The sequence below is a fragment of the Hyperoodon ampullatus genome (assembly GCF_949752795.1).
Source record: "Hyperoodon ampullatus genome assembly, chromosome: 4".
Taxonomy (NCBI): Eukaryota; Metazoa; Chordata; class Mammalia; order Artiodactyla; family Ziphiidae; genus Hyperoodon; species Hyperoodon ampullatus.
The window spans coordinates 97,817,998-97,840,422 of record NC_136917.1 but is presented as its reverse complement, the minus strand read 5'-3'; the positions used below and the strand labels follow the sequence as shown (position 1 = coordinate 97,840,422).

General features: G+C 39.4%; 1 protein-coding gene across 7 annotated transcripts in view; it reads left to right on the top strand.

Annotated features, from left to right (window-relative positions):
* Positions 1-22,425, top strand: part of CAST (calpastatin) — a gene marked incomplete at its 5' end in the record, with an annotated part of 124,101 nt that overhangs the window by 47,281 nt on the left and 54,395 nt on the right. For all 7 annotated transcript variants that reach the window (XM_079701934.1, XM_079701936.1, XM_079701935.1 and 4 more), the window contains one exon: positions 12,784-12,843. In XM_079701934.1, coding sequence (XP_079558060.1) covers positions 12,784-12,843 — 60 coding nt within the window. The remainder of the gene's footprint in view (positions 1-12,783; positions 12,844-22,425) is intronic.

Sequence of the window (22,425 nt, the reverse complement as noted above, 5' to 3'; positions counted from 1 at the left end):
TGATTATTAATTGTTTGGAATTTTAGCCATAAAGGATCCACATCACTAAGAAACAATGTACCCCTTGCTGAATATCTAGAGATTAACAAGGAAAGGCTAACTTCTTTTGGTTGTTGAGTTTGAGCCCTCCCTTGGTTTTGAGAATCTTTTTAATTATTGTGGTAATGGGTGCTGAATATTGTCAATGCTCTTGTGGTAGGCCAGGATTCCTAGCCTTGCAAATGAGAATTGTTTCCTTCTCCAGTCCTCTGACAATTATATTCTTACACCTCTTCACATGTTTCCAAAGACTGAATGTGATGAACACTGATCTACATATTTGCAATTAAAATCTTGGCAAGGGCTTCTCTGTTGGCGCAGTGGTTGAGAGTCCGCCTGCTGATGCAGGGGACATGGGTTTGTGCCCCAGACTGGGAAGATCCCACATGCCGCGGAGCGGCTAGGCCCGTGAGCCATGGCTGCTGAGGCTGCGCGCCCGGAGGCTGTGCTCCGCAACGGGAGAGGCCACAAAGGTGAGAGGCCTGCGTACCACAAAAAAAAAAAAAAAAATCTTGGCAAAATACCCTGATTGATTTCCAGTTGAACCAGTGATAAACCATATACCATATCTTTTCTGCTTGTGTATAACTTCTCTACCTTCTACTGATCAATGAACTGAAGATTTGGTTACTATTCAAAATGGAAAGACAACCAATAGGAAACAAAAGACGTTCTAGCTAGTTCTGATAATCTGAAAATAATTCTGGAAAGCTGTAGGAGAGGGGTTAGGTCCAGCAGTATGTATGTAGTTTGGAGCTCTCCAGGATCTAGATAAATGAAAATAAGTGGAAAGAAGAAAAAGAAACCAACCATTTATTAATTTGTTAAACAACTACTATGTTAGTGATTTACATAGGATTTCATTTAATCCTCTTAAGAGTTGCATATTTTGCAAATGGGTAAGTGGGTATTAGGACAATTTTTAAAATGAGAAGACTAAGGCCCAGAGAGATTAAATAACTTACCCTGGGTCACACAGATAGCAAGATTCTATTTGATTCTAGTGCTCTTTTCAGTAGACCAGTCTTATAAAATTCTAGACTCAGTAGGTTATATCCAGGCAGTTTAAATAACCAAGAGAGGAATTTGTATCTAAATTCAAAAAGCACTAGAAATTAATATTGTGCCCTCTATTATTATGCTCAATATCTTAATGCTGTTGAAATTCTCTCTGATGAATGAAATTTCCTGCTTCTGTGAGTATTGTACACTGATTGGAATTAGCAAATAAGAGTTTTGTTGAGAGAGTTTCTTTAGATGTCTTAATAAGCGGTAGAGAAGGTATGAATTAGACATCTTTGAATATGGTGAAATTTTTAAAGAGCAGAATTAAATTACATAGCAAAAAACTCCCTTATAGTGTAGGAATACAGTTGCTTAGACTGAAGGATAAGCAGCACTGTTCATATTTTTACATCAATTTCAAATGAAGCCTATTTTAAAATCAATTCTCCTATTCTATTGAATTTTTATTTTAGGTGAAAGTAGGATGAAATGTGGTAGAAGGTATTATGATTATTTCCACTTTACAGATGAGGAAACTGAGGCACAGAGCAGTTAGGGAATTTGCTCAAGGTCATACAGCTGGTAGCAGAGCTGGAATTCAAACTCAAGTGGTCTGGCTCCACAGCCATTCTCCTAACTACATAACATCACCTCTTTAATATTTGCAAAGATTAAGCTTGCTGTTAGTGTATATTTGTGAATTTGTTTTTCCTATCTGGTTTCCAGAACGACGTTTTATTGCACCCCATGTTTTCATTTTGGTTATTTGGAAAGCATCTTGGAGAAGGGAACTTTGTAATAATTCCTGTCATTTAAGCCTTCTTATTAAGAACATGCTTCACTGAGAAGCCAGCTGCAAGAACAGTCACGTGACAGGCTCATCTCTCAGCCTCCACACAATTGGCTGTATGCCAGTATTTCCTCATATGTGCCCTCTCAGTTTCGTTGAGACACTTTGAGTCTGTCATCCCTGTAGAGACTGAGGCTGGCAGTTGGTCTTATAACACAACGACCCATAAAACTTCTCATTTCTCTCACACTCTGTTAGGTCTGTGCCTAAGGAATGAATTTGAAAGCACTGTGGAAAACAAGCTGAAAGGCTCTGAGGCAACTGTTCAGCAGAGCTCAGAATTTTTTATTCTTATACAATAATCATATCTTCAGTAACCATGTATGCTTTAGATGTGCTCATAATCTTTTAGGATAAACAAGCCATGCATTTCAATCAAAACAAAAATTCATAATGTAAAATAGTGTTGCCCTTTCTCTTTAAGATAAACAACATGCGTGTGTAACTTCTCAAAGCAGTCGGTGGTCACCACAGAAGTGCTCCACCATTCTGAGACTGAGGAGAACTTTTGAGGCTGTTGATATTTGTAAAATAATACAGATCACTTTTGTTTACTGACTTACCATGGGCCAGGCTTTATAAACACACCCTCATTAACTCCTCACTACCATCTTATGAGGTAGGTGTCCTCTTTATACCCATTTAACAAATAAAAAACACAAGTTTGGAAAGCTTAAGCAGCTTGCTTGAAGTTGCACAGCTAGAATGAGACCCCAGGTCCATGGGACTCCAGAGGCTATACTCCTGTGCTTCCCATTTGAACATCTATCATTGGGTACATTATTTAATAAGCTTTACATATTTATAGCATATCCTATTAGAGTTGCAGAACAACAGAGTTCTCAAGCCTGACAGTTTACAGGTGAGGAAACTGTGTTCTAGAGAGGTTAAGACTTAAGTTCAAAGAGCTTGTTATGGGCTGTCTTCCTCATTGTTCATTATATGGCTTCTAATCTGCTGAAACTGCGTGACTCACAGGCTTAAGAAGATCCTAGACGCACAAACCTTTACTAGGGGAGGGGCCACAAGAGGAAAGTAGGCTGTCTTTTCTGGGTCTAACTTCTCTGCTTTGTCTTGGGCAGCCAAATTCAGACATAGCTGGAATTATTTCATGCATCAAGAAAAGCAACCAGGATCCCTAGAGGCATGGACGCAAGTTAAAAAACAAATAAAAGCTGCATTTCTACTCTTTGATGACTAATCCAGGCTGCGTGGCTTGTTCTCTTCCTTGCTTACAAGATAATCATCCCGGGGCAGAGAGGGGGAAAGGGGGAAAAGTGGCGTTCACAAAGCAATGAAAATGAAACAATTGTTTTATAGTGCTGGAAGTTCAGCTTCACGCGTTTTGTGGATGTTTTCTAAGCACTTGGGGTGGTCCTGTGTTAGACCTCATAATCAGGCACTCACAAGGTGTGGCCAAGTGTTCTAAGGTCTCTCTGGCTCTTGGATTGCCATCACAGATCAACTGTGACTACTGTCCCAGTTGCCAGGCAACATATGGATGTTTATTTTGAGGTCTGCCCGCAGGGTTGCATCAGAGACCAAAGCTGCGTGTGCTCTCCACTTCCCAGAGCAAGTAGAGCTCAGGCATGCTATTTTTATCATAATATATTATTAAGATAATATATCTTAATATATTTTAATTATATTTAATTAAGATAATTAAACATGTTTGTAAATATATTTTAATATAGTTAAATCTTTAATGTAATATATTTAAATATATTTATATTTAAATATATTTATTTTTATATTATTTTAATATAGTTCATGAATGTATAGCATACTCAGTTGAGATAGAATCATATTCCGTTCCCCCAGGCAGTGTTCAGTTTGCCTCATTTTGCCGGGTTCTACTTCATCCAACCGGTTGTACTCTGGACTGATTATCTCTGCTACTTTCCCACTTCTAAGTCTTGCTCGATCTGTTCTGCTCACCTGGAATGACTACCCCATCTCGGGCTCCAACTCCATGTTTTGTAAAACTAAAGTCTTTTATTTTACTTTTTGAAAGTAGGGGAGTCAACTTGTTATAGCAAAAAGTTCGTGGGCATTATTGTCAATGTCTGTGTTCAGATCCAAGCTCTACAACTTCTTAACTGTGAGATCTTAGATAAGTTACCTAACTTCTCTGAGCCTCAGTTTTCTCGTTTATAAAATGCAGATAATAATGATTAAGTCCTAGGATTTTATAAAGATATATTGAAATCAGATGCCCAAAGCCCCTGCCACAGTTCCTGGCATATGGAAGATTCTATAGTCCTCACCTACCTCCCCATCACACTGCAATTAATACTAAGTAAATTGTTCCCACCTCCTCTATGAAGTTTTTCCTAGCCACCTTCAAACCCACACCTCAGAAATAGTCTCCCTCTTCTGATCTCTTATAACTTCATATTGTACTTAAGATCCTATCACAATTGACCTGCTCTTATATTACATACATGCTGAGATGTAAGTTGGTGCCCTAATTAGATCTGCTGGCACAAAGCCATGTTCTCCCTGAAAGAGATGGTTCAACTTCATTCAGAGATGACCCATTTCATCAGAATCATGTTTTTTGTTACGATTAAAGACTATACTTTGTTAGGTGACTGAATTGCAGTTCTCTTTAGAAGCACCATTATTATTTTAAATAATTAAAGGCATTGCAAGACAAGACGGTATGTCATGGTGTGACCGTGTGGCAAACAATAGAAAGAGCTAAGCACCTGAATAGTCATCTCCTAAAGTGAATAATCCATCACTGTAAACCTGTTCTCACTGGGTCCCTGAATGGTGTTTGTGAAGAACGTCAGTGCTTTCTTTAGAAAACCCCTCATTAGCCATCTATTGTTTGTTCCAGGTGTCTTACAGGAAGCAGCTCAGGGATTTTTTTGTGTATATGCGTTTTTTTAAAGTTATACAACCACTGGGTAATGACAATAAAGATGTAAAAGACTAGATGTTTATGTTTTCCTAACCAGTTTTCTGACCTGTGCTTTGGACAAAATTTCTGATGATTGAATAAAACTCATATAATGTTGCTTTTGAGCCATCAGATAATACTCATGTTTATTCATGTACAAATGTATACATTTATTTATTTAACACATACTTGTTAAGCAACTACTGTGTGCGATGCTTGGGTGCGTGCAGCAGCTGAGACAGGCATGGTCCCTGCCCTCATGGAGTTCAGGTTTGGGTCTGTCTGACAGATCCTGTGAAGAAAGAACTTTAAAAAAAACCCATGATTTCTTTTCTTTCATTTTTGGGATGTGTTATTAAGATAAGAATCTCATTATGGTTCAGAAGCAAATTATACATTTCTCTCTTATGCATCTAGCAGAGCTAACTTTAAAAGTTAAAAATCAGTTAACTTGATTTTGATTTGTCAGAACTTCTTAATTAAAAAAAATTTTAATATTTGTTTTGTGCTTTGCCCAGATTGCCCTAATATTTGGTACGTAATTGACTCTCGCAATAGCCCTGTGGGGTGCATGGTATTTCCACATGGGAAGCCAGATGCTCTTCAGGTTTAATCGACTTACCTGTGGACTCATCGTCACTAAGAAGCTATCAGACTGAACCTTTCTTCTGATTTATTAATTATAGTCTTGATTCTAGATTTTTTTAAAAAAAGAACCAAGGTATTAAAACTATACTTCATTCTTTGTTTAAATGAAACTTTAGTTGACAATTAGAAAATGGAAACAAATATTGGAATCAACAGTGATTTTTGAGCTCCTCTCTGCTATTAAACACTGTGGTAGGCACTGTGGAGAATAGAAATGAACCCTGCTTCTTGATCAATTTACAGCTTCATTGATAAGACGTGATATACACTTAGAAAAGACTCAGTAACCCTCAACAGCATATATGATTAAGTGCTCAAGAGAGACGTACAAACATATGAGAGCTGAGAAGGTAATAGGAGCTAAAGCAGATACAGGTGTTATATCTTGAGCTAAATCTTCAAGGGGGAGTGTAGGAGCTGTCTGAGCAGGGAAAGGCTTCCTCAGCCGTGGGGATGACAAGAAATGCTTCCTCAGCGGTGGATGGGAGCATGATGGTGATGATAACACCGACTAGCATTTGTCCAGCACTTACCACTTGCCAAGCGCTGTTGTAATGGGTTCATGTACATCACCTTATCCTTAAAACAACCCTATAAGGTAAGAATTGTTACTATTCTCATTTTATAGATGAGGACACTGAGGCACAGAGAGGTTAAGTAACTTGCTCGAGGTTGCACATGAATTCAGCTGGAATTCCACCAGTCTTGAGTCCAGAGCTGCCTCTCACTCTCTTAACCAGTGAGTTATGCTGCCCGATGAGGTTCTCCTGAGACAGGAAGGACAGCATCCTGGGAGGTGGGGAGACATGGTGTGGGGCATAGCAAGAGACGTAGTGGAATGAGGAGATTAGGTCAAATATGGAAAGTCTTAAGGTTCAGGCAGAAGACATTGGACCTTATCTAGGACAGTGAGAAAGCACTGAGAGTTTAGTATTTCATCAGAGTGGGAACATGGTATGCATTTATTTCAGGTAAATTAGGCAGCGATAGAAAGGATTGGGAGCTAGAAGTGGGGGTGGGGATGGGGGTGGGAGAGAACAAGGCATGGAAACTATTAGAAAGGCCTTGATGTAATCCAGGTGTGAGAGATACCTGATTAGACCAGGGAAAGTGTGGGCAGGGAAAGAAATTAAAAGGATGGAATGGTAATGAGGACTTGGAGGCAGACTCCAAGCAATTCAGCGGCAGATTAGTTTCCCTGAATTACGTCATTTGGCCCTTATAGCAACTCCAGAGGCAGGTGGTATTATTCCCATTTTGATGAGGTTGAAGGCTTCTGGGAGGATAATTAATGTGAATGAATAAGTGCTGGAGTAGGCATTTGAGGCTGCATCTGACTTTCTTGGCTTCCTCCCTTTAAGGTAAAATAATCTTGTCTGGTAATAAAGTAGGGCTGCTGATAAAGTATGGAGAACTGTTCACATAGTAAATGATATTTAAAGTCAAGGGTGGGGGGGGGAAGAGGGACTTCCCTGGTGGCGCAGTGGTTAAGAATTCGCCTGCCAATGCAGGGGACACGGGTTCGAGCCCTGGTCCGGGAAGATCCCACATGCCGCGGAGCAGCTAAGCACCACAACTACTGAAGCCGGCGCACCTAGAGCCCCTGCTCTGCAACAAGAGGAGCCACTGCAATGAGAAGCCCGCACACTGCAACAAAGAGTAGCCCCCACGCACAGCAATGAAGACCCAATGCAGCCAAAAGTAAATAGATAAATAAATGTATTAAAAAATAATAAAGTCATGGGGAGAAATCAACTCTCCGAGGATGTAGTAATATAACAGAGAAGGCAGAGGGTTTGTGACTAAATATTAAAGAACGCAGAGAAGAATGGAGCAAGTGGAAAAGGCTTCCAGAAGGAAACAGGTCAGAGGGCTGGGGATTGGACCTGGAGCTCCCTGTGTCACAGCAGCCCTGGGGAAGAGGATGGTCAGTGATTCAGAATGAAACTGCGGATGGATTATCAGGTGGAAAAGGGCAGCACGTATGTGGGCTGGCATTCTCAGTAACCCTCCACAAACAAAGGCAGCTGGGGTGTGTGAAGGGTGACTGGTGCTGCCGGTGGGAGGCTGTGGGAACGCTGGCAGTGAGAGGTGGGGAGAGGAAGCAAGGTATGGGGTGAGGGGCAGCCGTTGACTCATCTGCTGGGTGCAGTCTGGGTGCACTTTCTGAACTGAGCTGGGGCAAGGAGGGAGATCAAAGTGAGGCTGAGTGACTGGAGGGGAGGATTCCCATGAACCAGCAGACAGTGCCTGGAAGGAAGCTGATTGTCTTTTGCAAGCCCAAGCAAGTGAAAAGACTCTATGACGTGGGAGACAGAGGTAAGGAGCCGAGGGAATGACTTTTTCATCAGCCAGATTTAATGGCAGTAGAATGGATGAGTAAGCCCTCTAGGACCCCGCCCCTTCTGAAGAAGCCCTTGGGTCCAGCCAGGACCTGTGGGCGAGCTCACAACCCTCTCCACTCACATCCAGCGTCACAGGATCGTTGGGTTGGTCCTAGGTCTTGCTTCTCTTCTCGTGCAGCCTCACTAGGCATCCTGCAGAATCAAGGGAAAGCCTTGGAGAGAAACCTGCCGTGAGTAAGAGTGGGGGTGAGCAGATTAGTGTACCCAACAGACAGCCCTTTTAAAGGGACCCCATATGGTGGAGGAGACACTTCATGCCGCAATTAAGTCATTACTTACCTGTATATGGTACTGTAAGTGAGCGGGGATTGGCGAAGGCAGATGGATGCCCACTTAGGATTGCAGTGGTTTGGAAGTTACAATCCAGGGCTGGCGCTAGTGAGATACACCTGAAAGGAAGGGCATGTAAGATTCAGATATTTGGGGAAGAGAAGCATCCCAACCAGTGGCACTTATGTGAAAAAAAACATAAAGGGGGAGGTGAGAGAGCTGTGCTCTGAGAAAGGGATGGGCAGGCTGGCTGCCTGGAGCAGATGTTCTGCGCTCGGAGATGCAGTGGGATTGGAGACTAGCGGTCTTTAAAGGCAAGAGAAAGGATTTCTGTGTGATACAGTGGGCAACAGGAGTCATCATCGCTGGCTCTACTTTAGAGGGAGGCATGTGCATGGGAGTGACACGTGCGAAGACTAGTGTAGCCAGAACGGGTGAGAGAGCTAAAAGGCTGTAGTATGGGAGACCTTTGCAAAATATATGTGAAAAAGGAAAGCAGTTTCCATTTTTCAAGGGTCTTAAAAGCATACCATCTCCCCCTCATATCTCTAATCACTTCCTGCAGTAAACTCCAAAATTCTTATTGTAGCAAGTAAACAAAGTTAAAGAGGTTTTTGTTGAATAAAGAAGCCAGAACGTAACGTGCCATACTGGTTAAGTACAGGATTAAATATTAATTTTTTCTAGGCTGCAATTACTTTCTTTTATCGATATTGCTTTGTTTTAATGAGATTTGACAACACAGTAAGGTTACTTCAGGTGGGCCTACAACTGACTTAGAACCAAAACATTTCTTCGGTCACCTAGGATTTTCTTCATACCTGTTAGAGCACTTAAGTTGTAACTAAACCTGCTTGATGTCTGTTTATTGAGCTGGACTGTGAACTCTTTCAAGGCTGTGACAGTGACTTATTCATTGTGTATCCTCAGCCCCAGGCTCATTCCTTTTTAAACAACAATTGTTGAGTGGGTGGGTGGAAAATAATTATATTAAAGTACTTTTTCTCTGTTCTTTGTTACTCTGATTTATGCCTTAATTTAAGATGATAAATGATTCATAATACTCTGGATGTCAAGAGATTTGCATGGGTCATTTAGGAGGGAGAGTATTGTTATGGCCGCACTTTAGTCTGGTATACAGTCCTAATTCCATAGAGAGATTTTGGTATATGAGCACTGATGTTGCTTTAAAACTGGCTATGCCTTGATGTTAGGACTGGCTGAGTGGTCGGTCCTGCAGCAGAGAGTCACTGGTTTAAAAGTCAGGGGGCCTGGCTCAGCCCTGGCACAGACAGCTCGGAGGGTCCTCCCCGCCTTCTGCCTGGGTGATGCCTGCTTATCCTTCAATCTCCACATTAACTGTCACTTCTTCAGCATCACCTGTCCTGACTGTCCCCTGAATTAGATCTGGTTGCTAGTCTGTGTTCTCATGGGACCCTGTGATTTTCCTTTATAGCACTTATCACAAGTAATTACTAAAGTGGTTATTCTTTTTTTAAATCTATTTCATTGAAGTATAGTTGATTTACAAGGTTGTGTTAATTTCTGCTGTACAGTGAAGTGATTCAGTTATACATATGTATACACATTCTTTTTCATATCCTTTTCCATTATGGTTTATCACAGGATATTCAATATAGTTACCTGTGCTACACAGTAAGACCTTGTTGTTTATCCATCCTATATATAATAGTTTGCATCTGCTAATCTCCATCCCTCTCCCCCTTGGCAACCACAAATCTGTTCTCTATGTCTGTGAGTCTGTTTCCATTTCATAGATAATTTCATTTGTGTCATATTTTAGATTCCACATGTAAGTGATATCATATGGTATTTGTCTTTCTCTTTCTGACTTACTTCACTTAGTATGGTAATCTCTAGGTCCATCCATGTTGCTGTAAATGGCATTGTATGTGTGTGTGTGTATATACATATATATATATACATATACACCACATCTTCTTTATCCTTTCTTTTGTTGATGGACATTTAGGTTTTTGTCATGTCTGGCTATTGTAAATTGTGCTGCTATGAACATAGGGGTGCATGTGTCTTTTTGAATTATAGTTTTGTCCACATATATGCCCAGGAGTGGGATTGAAGTGGTTAGTCTATTAATGTCATCTCTGACCAGACTGTAACTTTCACAAGGTCAGAGACAGGTCTGTCAGTTTCCCATCAGCTAACACAGTACTTGACACAAACTATGTTCTGGATAAATACTTAGGGAGCCAGTGAACTGTGGTAAACTTTGATGAGTCACTTAATCTTTATAAGATACCATTTTCTTCATCTGTTTAAAGCCTACATATTCAAAGTTTTTCTCTAAGCTTCTTCAAAGATTTATGGGTTAACTCTTCAAAATTCTTAAATTATAAGTTATTCACACCTATGATTAGAAAGTCAAACCATGTAGAAGATTTAAATTGAAAGTGTATATAATCCCCTAGTAGGCATAACAAATAGTAAACTTTCCTTGTCTTTACAAATAAAATGAAAATTGAACACACTACACTTAGCCAGAGTTGAACCAGCCCATAACAGGGTGGGAATATTTTCCTCATTTCCAGCCCCCATGAAGTGGTTTTCCTATTTTAGTTTCAAAATGTTTAGTGTCTTAGTGATGGGATAAAACTTTCACGGAGGAATCTATGCTGAGAACAGGTGTGGCCAAGGCCTTCAGCTAATTTCCCATTAGAGCCCGCTCCATGCTTATTTATAGGCATTCCATGGAGATTTTGCTGTCCTTGGTGAGCCTTTGAAAGTCTTCTTTCTAGGATTTAAGGATCCCTTCCAGCTATTGCTTAATAAAGCAGTAAGGCAGATTGGAAAACCCAAGGCTATGTAATTTCAGGAATGTTTTTAATAAACTTGGATGTTTAGAAAATAAATGAATGTTCACCCGAAGATTTGCAGCTTAAAAAGAACCTTTGTGTGGAGTGTTTGTCTTGGGTGGTTTTAGATGGCTGAGGGAAATCACTGAAGGAGTGGGATGTAGCTAAGTGGAACTTCTTGAGTTTGAATGGACCTTTGTACAACCAATTCTACTTGTGGAAAGACAGAATTGTATAGATATGGGTATGTTAATCCCCACAAATTAAAAAAAATTCTCCAGGAAAAATGAATATTCACATATTTGTCCATTAATTTGATGAGGGAAATCTACTTTGGTACATCTTCCAGTTCTTTATCCTGAAGAGAGTGTGAGAGAGACAGCACATGCCTGCCACAGTGACAAGGTGTGTGTGTGTGTGTGTGTGTGTGTGTGTGTGTGTGTGTGTGTGTGTGTTTTGGGGTGGGAGGGTGCTCAGGAATAGTTAAGTTCATATGACTATGTTTGAAAAGTCAGTATACTAAAGCTTTGGGCTTTTATCTGTAAAATGTGGCAATTTAACTCTAAGCACCAACATGCTCCACATTAAATGAGGTCGGTGGGGAAAGTGATCATGTTCATGGGCCATGGGTTATAGTGGGTTCACGCAGTCACCTTGAGTGTGGTGTGTCGAGGTAGGGGAGCTGGGGCACCAGCAGGGATGGGTCCATCCTGCCCGGGGACTGAGCTTCTGAAGTGGCTCAGGGCCAGGCATCAGGGGATGGGGCTCTGGGTGCTGCTGGCAGGGAGCAACTGTTTACTGACAGCCAGTTACTTAAGAAGACAGCTGGTGCCAGATGGAATCCCTGGGCTCTAAAACCTAATGGACTCAAATGTTAAGGAGGTTTAAATGAGCCTGAGTTGGAATTCACAAAGAATGTAATTGTGAATTTAATATTAACCAGTGTAATACAGGTTACTAGAGTACGTATTTCTCAGTACCATGCAAGTGTCCACATGCACATCCCCCTGCTTGGGTGATTAGATTGCAGGGGCTGACTCTACATCCCTAGGAAAGGTGTTTCTTGAATACTTCAGTTACCATTCATCACCTTTTGCCCTCCAGGGAGGAGCCTAGATGAGACAGATAATATAGCAATATCCCCTCTGCAACACCATCTCCCACCTTCTCTTCCTTACATGACGATTCTAATCTACCTGAGCCTATTTCCCAGAGCTATGCCTACTTGTCTATCTTACAATAGCTCAGGAATAATGCACTAGCAATTTAATGAACACCTACAGTGTGCCAGGCATTTTACCCACATTATCGCAAATAATTACAACCCTGCAAAATAGACATTATAGGCCCCATTTTATATACTTGGAAAACTAAGACCCAAAGTCACAGAGCTAGTAATGGGCAAAGCTGGCATTTGAACAAAATTCTGTAAGTTTCAAAGTCTATGTTCTTTCTGAAAATAATAAGCAATAATTAGAATAATATTTACTGAGTACTTAAATATCAGGCAGTAATAAACTTAGAAGGTAATTGTTACCTATGGAACAAAAATTGAGAAAGGGGAAACCAAAGATCAGAAAATTTAAGTAGCTTGCCCAAGATTATTTAGTAAGTAGCACACTCCAAATCTGAACCCATTTGATCTGGTTACAAAGGCTTTTTACCCACTGGGCAACACCACATACTGAACTTTTATGGGAGTGGTACTCTAGGTGAGGTAAAACCAAGGTAAAGAGTTAAGAGTAAGTATGGTTAAAAGGACCTGAAGGACAAAGAAGGTTGTAGGTTAACTATAATTAAACTTCTTATTTCTTTCCTGTCTAGGTGACAACTTCCTCTGCTTCAACCAGGAAGTCTTCCAGTATGAATCCCACAGAAACCAAGGTATGGAGAATCTTCAATGGTCAACTTGGGTGAATGCCTTTCAGTTGATTATATGGTTAAGCAAAATGAATGTGGGCTGTTGACAGATGGGTTATGTGTCCTAGGAAACTTAGGCTATGGAAGTAAACGTTTTCTTCCTAATTAATGAGAGTCATTGGAAACTCAGCTTTCCTTTCAGTATTCGCCTCAAACACCATCTATACACTTATACGTCATTTTAGAATATCTAGAAAAGAGTAGTCAGCGAGAGTGTTTTTGGTTCTAGACTTGAGTTTTTTAAATTGTTAGATAATTTCTCTAAATACATTTCTCTGGATCTAGAAAAGAATATAAATTCTTAATTTCTTACTAAAATGGTTTTATTATCCTGGCCACTTAAAACTAAATTTAAGAATGAGAAAGGTTACACTAAGTGAACATAGAAAGAAGTGATACAGATACTGGTTATTTCAGATGCTTTCTGAAGTTTCTTTCTGAAATTTGAGTCATGTGGGGCACCATCTTATTGATAAACCTTTGTCAACCTTTGTCAAGGGATTTATTCTGATGATAATTTCTTGGAATTTCAGAAGAAAAAATACAAGCATGTCCTCCAGTGTGATTGCCACCTGGAGTAAGCCTAGTTCTGAAGAGTTAAGAGCTGCCTTAAACCGTCTCCCCTAATTACCATGACTCAAACTATGTTTCTTGGGAATGTTTTGGGATGCAAGATTAAAGAGAGAGCATTCTCAAGATGCTCTCAACTAATTCTTATGAGCTAATAGTCTTTAGTGCCTTTAAGAGCTACCCCAGCTCCATTATTATCAAATTTCCCTTATTTAAAATTACCCACATAATTTTGCTTTCTATTTTCCTTGTAACTTTACTATCCCAAGTAGGATCCTATGCCATAATTTAGTACTGGCACCATAATTTAGTGCTACTGAGGGATCCTATGGCCTCATCTTGAACTTTTCTTTAAAGGACATTGCAAATATCTTGAAACACACTGTCCAACTCTGAGCTCTTATAAAGGTCATTTAGCACTCATTTTAATTTTTAAATTTATTTTTAATTTAAAGTTATGTTTTTACTTAGTAATTTACATTTACATTAATTTCTTAATTATTTTCAAAATATATGTTAACTGATCTGTAATTAATCTATTAGCTGTCACTACTTATTTATACCAAGCTTAATCTTAAAAAATGAAAAAAAATCTGACCTTAATCTTAAAATAATCTTAAGACTGTAGTAGAAATATTTACCCCCCCCAAAAAAAAATTCTCATTGAACCTAGAGTCCATGAAAATTAAAGTAAGGAGAGAAAGGAGAGCCAGAAATATAGGATTTCTGTTTTATTATTTTGGTTTGCATTTGACACAATGCCTGATTATAATCCATCCCCGCTGACTCTCAGCTTGAGGACGAATGATTATTTCAAGTGTGCCCTGTTATCCAGAGTAAGTGTCAGCAAACACTTCAGCCATTGCTAAGCATGAATCATGAGAATTCCTGGCACTCCTGCGGAACTGGATGAAGAGAAGAGAGAGAGAGGAAAGTAGAAGAGAGAAGGAGGGAGAGACAAAAATAAGATGCACATGATGAAGTGTCACCAGTGGCCGACTCAGGACCACTTTTTGCCTCGATTCTCTTTCCTTGGTGGATTTCAATCACACTACTCTCATTAATCATCTTATCTTGGTGTGCTGCTTTTTAAATTTTTTTTTAACTTTAATTTTAAGAAATTTTTTTTTACATTGGAGTGTAGTTGATTTACAATATTGTATTAGTTTCAGGTGTACAGCAAAGTCATTCAGTTTTACATATACATGTATCTATTCTTTTTCAAATTCTTTTCCCATTTAGATTATTACAGAATATTGAGAGAGTTCCCTGTGCTATACAGTAGGTCCTTGTTGGTTATCTATTTTAAACATACTAGTGTGTATATGTCAATCCCAAACTCCCAATTTATCTCTCACCCCCACCTTTCCCCTTTAATAACCATAAGTTTGTTTTCTAAGTCTATGAGTCTGTTTCTGTTTTGTAAATAAGTTCATTTGTATCATTTTTTTTAGATTCTGCATGTAAGTGATATCATGTGATATTGTCTTTCTCTGTCTGACTTACTTCACTTAGTATGATAATCTCCAGGTCCATCCACATTGCCGCAAATGGCATTATTTCATTCTTTTTAATGGCTGAGTAATATTCCATTGTATATATGTACCCCATCTTCTTTATCCATTCATCTGTCGACAGACATTTAGGTTACTTCCATGTCTTGGCTATTGTAAACAGTGCTGCAATAAACACTGGGGTGCATGTATCCCTTTGAACCATTGTTTTCTCTGGATATATGCTTAGGAGTGGGATAGCTAGATCATCTGGTAGCTCTATTTTTAGTTTCTTTTTTATTTTATTTTATTTTATTTTATTTATCTATTTTTGTGGTACACGGGCCTCTCACTGTTGTGGCCTCTCCCATTGCGGAGCACAGGCTCCGATGCGCAGGCTCAGTGGCCATGGCTCATGGGCCCAGCCGCTCCACGGCATGTGGGATCTTCCCAAACCGGGGCACGAACCCGTGTCCCCTGCATCGGCAGGCGGATTCTCAACCACTGAGCCACCAGGGAAGCCCTTATTTTTAGTTTCTTAAGGAACCTCCATACTGTTCTCCATAGTGGTTGTACCAATTCACATTCCCACCAACAGTGTAGGAGGGTTCTCTTTTCTCCACACCCTCTCCAGCACTTATTGTTGGTAGACTTTTTGATGATGGCCATTCTGACTGGTGTGAGGTGATATCTCATTGTAGTTTTCATTTGCATTTCTCTAATAATTAGCAATGTTGGGCATCTTTTGATGTCCCTCTTGGCCCATCTGTATGTCTTCTTTGGAGCAATATCTATTTAGGCATTCTGCCCATTTTTTGATTGGGTTGTTTGTTTTTTTTGATATTGAGTTGCATGAGCTGTCTGTAAATTTTGGAGATTAATCCCTTGTCGGTCACATCATTTGCAAACATTTTCTTGCATTCTGTAGGTTGCCTTTTCATTTTGTTTATGGTTTTCTTAACTGTACAAAAGCTTTTAAGTTTAATTAGGTCCCATTTGTTTATTTTTGTTTTTACTTCCATTACTCTAGGAGACGGATCCAAAAAGGTATTGCTGTGATTTATGTCAAAGTGTGTTCTGCCTATGTTTTCCTCTGAGAATTTTATAGTATCTGGTCTTACATTTGGGTCTTTAATCCATTCTGAGTTTATTTTTGTGTATGGTGTTAGAGAATTTTCTAATTTCATTCTCTTACATTTAGCTGTCTACTTTTCCCAGCACCATTTATTGAAGAAACTGTCTTTTCTCCATGATATAGTCTTGCCTCCTTTGTTGTAGATTTATTGATCATAGGTGCGTGGGTTTATTTCTGGGCTTTCTATACTGTTCCATTGATCTATATTTCTGGTTTTATGCTGGTACCATACTGTTTTGATGACTGTAGCTTTGCAGTATAGTCTGAAGTCAGGGAGCCTGATTCCTCCAGTTCTGTTTCTCTTTCTCAAAATTGCTTTGGATATTCAATGTCTTTTGTGTTTTCATACAAATTTTTGAAAATTTTGTTCTAGTTCTGTGAAAAATGCCATTGGTAATTTGATAAGTTATATTGAGTCTGTAGATTGCCTTGGGTAGTATAGTCATTTTGAAAATATTGCTTCTTCCAATGCAAGAACATGGTATTTCTTCCCATTTGTTCATGTCATCTTTGATTTCTTTCATCAGCGTCCTATAGTTTCTGGAGTACAGGTCTTTTGCCTCCTTAGGTAGGTTTATTCCTAGGTATTTTATTCTTTTGATGCGATGGTAAATGGGATTCTTTGCTTAATTTCTTTTTCTGATCTTTTGTTGTTAGTGTATAGAAATGCAACAGATTTCTCTGTATTAATTTTGTATCATGCACTTTACCAGATTCATTGATTAGCTCTAGTAGTTTCCTGGTAGCATCTTTAGGATTTCCTAGGTATAGTATCATGTCATCTGCAAACGGTGACATTTTTACTTCTTCTTTTCCAGTTTGGATTCTTTTTATTTCTTTTTCTTATTGCTGTGGCTAGGACTTCCAAAGCTATGTTGAATAAAAGCAGTGAGACTGGACATCCTTATCTTGTTCCTGATCTTAGAGGAAATGCTTTTGGCTCTTCACTGTTGAGTATGTTGTTAGCTGTAGGTTTGTCATATATGGGCTTTATTATGTTGTGGTATGTTCCCTCTGTGCCCACTTTCTGCAGAGTTTTTATCATAAATGGGTGTTGAATTTTGTCAAAAGCTTTTTCTGCATCTATTGAGATGATCATATGGTTTTTATTCTTCAGTTTGTTGACGTAGTGTATCACATTGATTGATTTGCAGATATTGAAAAATTCTTGCATCCCTGGGATAAACCTCACTTGATTGTGGTAGATTGTCCTTTTAATGTGTTGTTGGATTCGGTTTGCTAGTATTTTGTTGAGGATTTTTGCATCTATGTTCATCAGTGATACTGGCCTATAATTTACTTTTTTGGTGGTTCTTTGTCTGGTTTTGGTATCAGGTTGATGGTGGCCTCATAGAGTGAGTTTGGGAGTGTTCCTTCCTCTGCGATTTTTTGGAATAGTTTCAGAAGGATAGGTGTTAACTCTTCACTAAATGTTTGATAGAATTTGCCTGTGAAGCCATCTGGTCCTGGACTTTTGTTTGTTGGGAGTTTTTTAGTCACAGTTTCAATTTCATTACTTGTGATTGGTCTGTTCATATTTTCTATTTCTTCCTGGTTCAGTCTTGGGAGATTGTACCTCTCTAAGAATTTGTCCATTTCTTCTAGGTTGTCCATTTTATTGGCATATAGTTGCTTGTAGTAGTCTCTTATGATCCTTTGTATTTCTGTGGTTTCCATTGTAACTTCTTTTTCATTTCTAGTTTTACTGATTTGAGCCCTCTCCCTTTTTTTCTTGCTGAGTCTGGCTAAAGGTTTATCAATTTTGTTTATCTTTTCAAAGTACCAGCTTTCAGTTTCATTGATATTTTCTATGGTTTTCTTTGTCTCAATTCCATTTATTTCTGCTCTGATCTTTATAATTTCTTTCCTTCTACTGACTTTAGGTTTTGTTTGTTCTTCCTTCTCTAGTTGCTTTAGGTGTAAGGTTAGATTATTTATTTGAGATGTTTCTTCTTTCCTGAGGTAAGATAGTATCACTATAAACTTCCCTCTTAGAACTGCTTTTACTGCATCCCACAGGTTTTGAATCATCATGCTTTCACTTTCATTTGTCTCTAGGTATTTTTTCATTTCCTCTTTTATTTCTTCAGTGATCCATTAGTTGTTTAGTAGCATATTGTTTATTGTTTAGCCTTCACATCTTTGTGTTTTTTACAGTTTTTTTCTTGTAGTTGATTTCTAATCTCATAAAGTTGTAGTTGGAAAAGATGCTTGATATGATTTCACTTTTCTTAAATTTACTGAGACTGGCTTTGTGGCCTAGGATATGATCAATCCTGGAGAATGTTCTGTGGGCACTTGAGAAGCAAGTATATTCTGTTGCTTTTGATGGAATACTCTATAAATATCAATGAAGTCCATCTGGTCTGATGTGTCATTTAAGGCTTTTGTTTCCTTACTGAGTTTCTGTCTGATCTGTCCATTGATGAAAGTGGGGTGTTAAAGTCCCCCATTATTATTGTGTTACTGTCAATTTCTCCTTTCGTGGCTGTTAGCATTTGCCTTATATATTGGGGTGCTCCCATGTTGGGTGCATATTATATTTACAGTTGTTATATCATCTTCCTGGATTGATCTCTTGATCATTATGTAGTGTCCTTCTTTGTCTCTTGTAACAGTCTTTATTTTAAAGTCTATTTTGTCTGATATGAGTATTGCCACTCCAACTTTCTTTCAGTTTCCATTTGCATGGAATACATTTTTCCATTCCCTCACTTTTAGTCTGTATGTGTCCCTAGATCTGAAGTGGGTCTCTTGTAGACAGCATATATAAGGGTCTTGTTTTCTATGTCTTTTGGTTGGAGAATTTAATCCATTTACATTTAAGGTAATTATCTATATGTATATTCTTATTGTCATTTTATTAATTGTTTTGAGTTTCTTTTTGTGGGTCTTTTTTCTTCCCTTCCTCTAGCTCATTATTAAACATTTCTTGTGTCTTCTCAATCTGTGCCTCCATTCTTTTTCTGAGATCTTGGGTCATCTTTACCGTCATTACTCTGAATTCTGTTTCAGGTAGATTGCCTATCTCCACTTCCCTTAGTTGTTCTTCTGGGGTTTTACCTTGTTCCTTTGTCTGGGACATATTTCTCTGCCATCTCATTTTGTCTGACTTTCTATGATTGCAGTATCTGTTTCGCAGGCTGCAGGGTTGTAGTTCTTCTTGCTTCTGCTGTCTGCACCCTGGTGGATGAGGCTGTCTAAGGGGCTCGTGCAGGCTTCCTAGTGGGAGAGCCTGGTTCTTGCCCACTGATGGGTGGAACTGGGTCTTGTCCCTCTGGTGGGCAGGGCTGTGTCAGGGGGTGTGTTTAGCTGTGGGCTCAGGAAGACTTTAAGTAGCCTGTCTGCTGGTGGGTGGGGCTTTGTTCCTGCCCTGTTGGTTGTTTGATCTGAGGCATCCCAGCACTGGAGCCTACAGGCTGTTGGGTAGGGCCAGGTCTTGGTGAGAAAATGGCAGCCTCCGGGAGGGCTCACACCAATGAGTACTTCCCAGAGCTACCGCCACCAATGTCTTTGTCCCCAGAGTGAGCCACAGCCACCCCCTGCTTCTGCAGGAGACCCTCCAATACCAGCAGGTAAGTCTGGCCCAGACTCCTGTGAGGTCACTGCTTCTTTCCCTGGGTCCTGGTACACACAGGACCTTGTGTGTGCCTTGCAAGAGTGGAGTTACTGTTTCCCTAGTCCTGTGGAATTCCTGTGATCAAACCCCACTGGCCTTCAAAGCCAGATGCTCTAGGGGCTCCTTCTCCCAAAGCCAGACCCCTAGGCTGCGGAGCCTGACATGGGGCTCAAAACTTTCACCCTTATGGGAGAACCTCTGCAATATACTTATTTTCCAGTCTGTGGGTCACCCACCCAGCAGGTACGGGATTTGATTTTATTATGATTGTGCCCCTCCCACCATCTCATTGTGGCTTCTTCTTTGTCTTTGGATGTAGCATATCTTTTTTGGTAGTTTCCAGTGATTGTTTCTTTGTTTGTTTTTGTTGATGGTTGTTCAGCAGTTAGTTGTGATTTTAGTGTTTTCATGAGGAGATGAAAGCTCACGTCCTTCTACTCTGCCATCTTGTCTCCACCTCCCTTCATGTACCTCTTTTTTTCTTTTTTTTTAACATCTTTATTGGAGTATAATTGCTTTACAATGGTGTGTTAGTTTCTGCTTTATAACAAAGTGAATCAGTTATACATATACATATGTCCCCATATCTCTTCCCTCTTGCGTCTCCCACCCTCCTGATCCCACCCCTTTAGGTGGTCACAAAGCACCGAGCTGATCTCCCTGTGCTATGTGGCTGCTTCCCACTAGCTATCTATTTTACATTTGGTAGTGTATATATGTCCATGCCACTCTCTCACTTTGTCCCAATTTACCCTTCCCCCTCCCCAAATCCTCAGGTCCATCCTCTAGTAGGTCTGTGTCTTTATTCCCATCTTGCCCCTAGGTTCTTCATGACCAATTTTTTTTTTTTAGATTCCATATATATGTGTTAGCATACAGTATTTGTTTTTCTCTTTCTGACTTACTTCACTCTGTATGACAGACTCTAGGTCCATCCACCTCACTACAAGTAACTCAATTTCGTTTCTTTTTATGGCTGAGTAATATTCCATTGTATATATGTGCCACATCTTCTTTATCCATTCATCTGTTGATGGACACTTAGGTTGCTTCCATGTCCTGGCTATTGTAAATAGTGCTGCAACGAATATTTTGGTACATGACTCTTTTTGAATTATGGTTTTCTCAGGGTATATGCCCAGTAGTGAGATCACTGGGTCGCATGGTAGTTCTATTTGTAGTTTTTTAAGGAACCTCCATACTGTTCTCCATAGTGGCTGTATCAATTTACATTCACACAAACAGTGCAAGAGGGCTTCCTTTTCTCCACACCCTCTCCAGCATTTATCGTTTGTAGATTTTTTGATGATCGCCATTCTGACCGGTGTGAGATGATATCTCATTGTAGTTTTGATTTGCATTTCTCTAATGATTAATGACATTGAGCATTCTTTCATGTGTTTGTTGGCAATCTGTATATCTTCTTTGGAGAAATGTCTATTTAGGTCTTCTGCCCATTTTTGGATTGGGTTATTTGTTTTTTGATATTGAGCTGCCTGAGCTGCTTGTAAATTTTGGAGATTAATCCTTTGTCAGTTGCTTCATTTGCAAATATTTTCTCCCATTCTGAGGGTTGTCTTTTCATCTTGTTTGTGGTTTCTGTTGCTGTGCAAAAGCTTTTAAGTTTCATTAGGTCCCATTTGTTTATTTTTGTTTTTATTTCCATTTCTCTAGGAGGTGGGTCAAAAGGGATCTTGCTGTGATTTATGTCATAGTCTTTTTCTTTTTTAAGTGGTGGCACAAGGGGTGTGTGTGATGCAACTGTTCTTTTTTGTTTCTTTTATTTATTTTATTTATTTACTTTTGGCTGCATTGGTTCTTTGTTGCTGCATGCAGGCTTTCTGTAGTTGCAGCGAGCGGGGGCTATTCTTCATTGCGGTGCGCGGGCTTCTCATTGTGGTCGGAAAAGATACTTGATACGATTTCAATTTTCTTAAATTTACCAAGGCTTGATCTGTGACCCAAGATATGATGTATCCTGGAGAATGTTCCATGAGCATTTGAGAAGAATGTGTATGCTGTTGTTTTTGGATGGAATGTCCTATAAATATCAATTTAGTCCATCTTGTTTAATGTATCATTTAAAGCTTGTGTTTCCTTATTTATTTTCATTTTGGATGATCTGTCCATTAGTGAAAGTGGGGTGTTAAAGTCCCCTACTATGAGTGTGTTACTGTCGATTTCCCCTTTTATGGCTGTTAGTATTTGCCTTATGTATTGAGGTGCTCCTATGTTGGGTGCATAAATATTTACAATTGTTCTATCTTCTTCTTGGATCGATCCCTTGATCATTATGTAGTGTCCTTCTCTGTCTCTTGTAATAGTCTTTGTTTTAAAGTCTATTTTGTCTGATATGAGAGTTGCTATTCCAGCTTTCTTTTGATTTCCATTTGCATGGAATATCTTTTTCCATCTGCTCACTTTCAGTCTGTATGTGTCCCTAGGTCTGAAGTGGGTCCCTTCTAGACAGCATATATACGGGTCTTGTCTATGTATCCATTCAGCCAGTCTGTGTCTTTTGGTTGGAGCATTTAATCCATTTACGTTTAAGGTAATTATCGATATGTATGTTCCTATTACCACTTTCTTAATTGTTTTGGGTTTGTTATTGTAGGTCTTTTACTTCTCTTGTGTTTCTTGCCTAGAGAAGTTCCTTTAGCATTTGTTGTAAAGCTGGTTTGGTGGTGCTGAATTCTCTTAGCTTTTGCTTGTCTGTAAATGTTTTAATT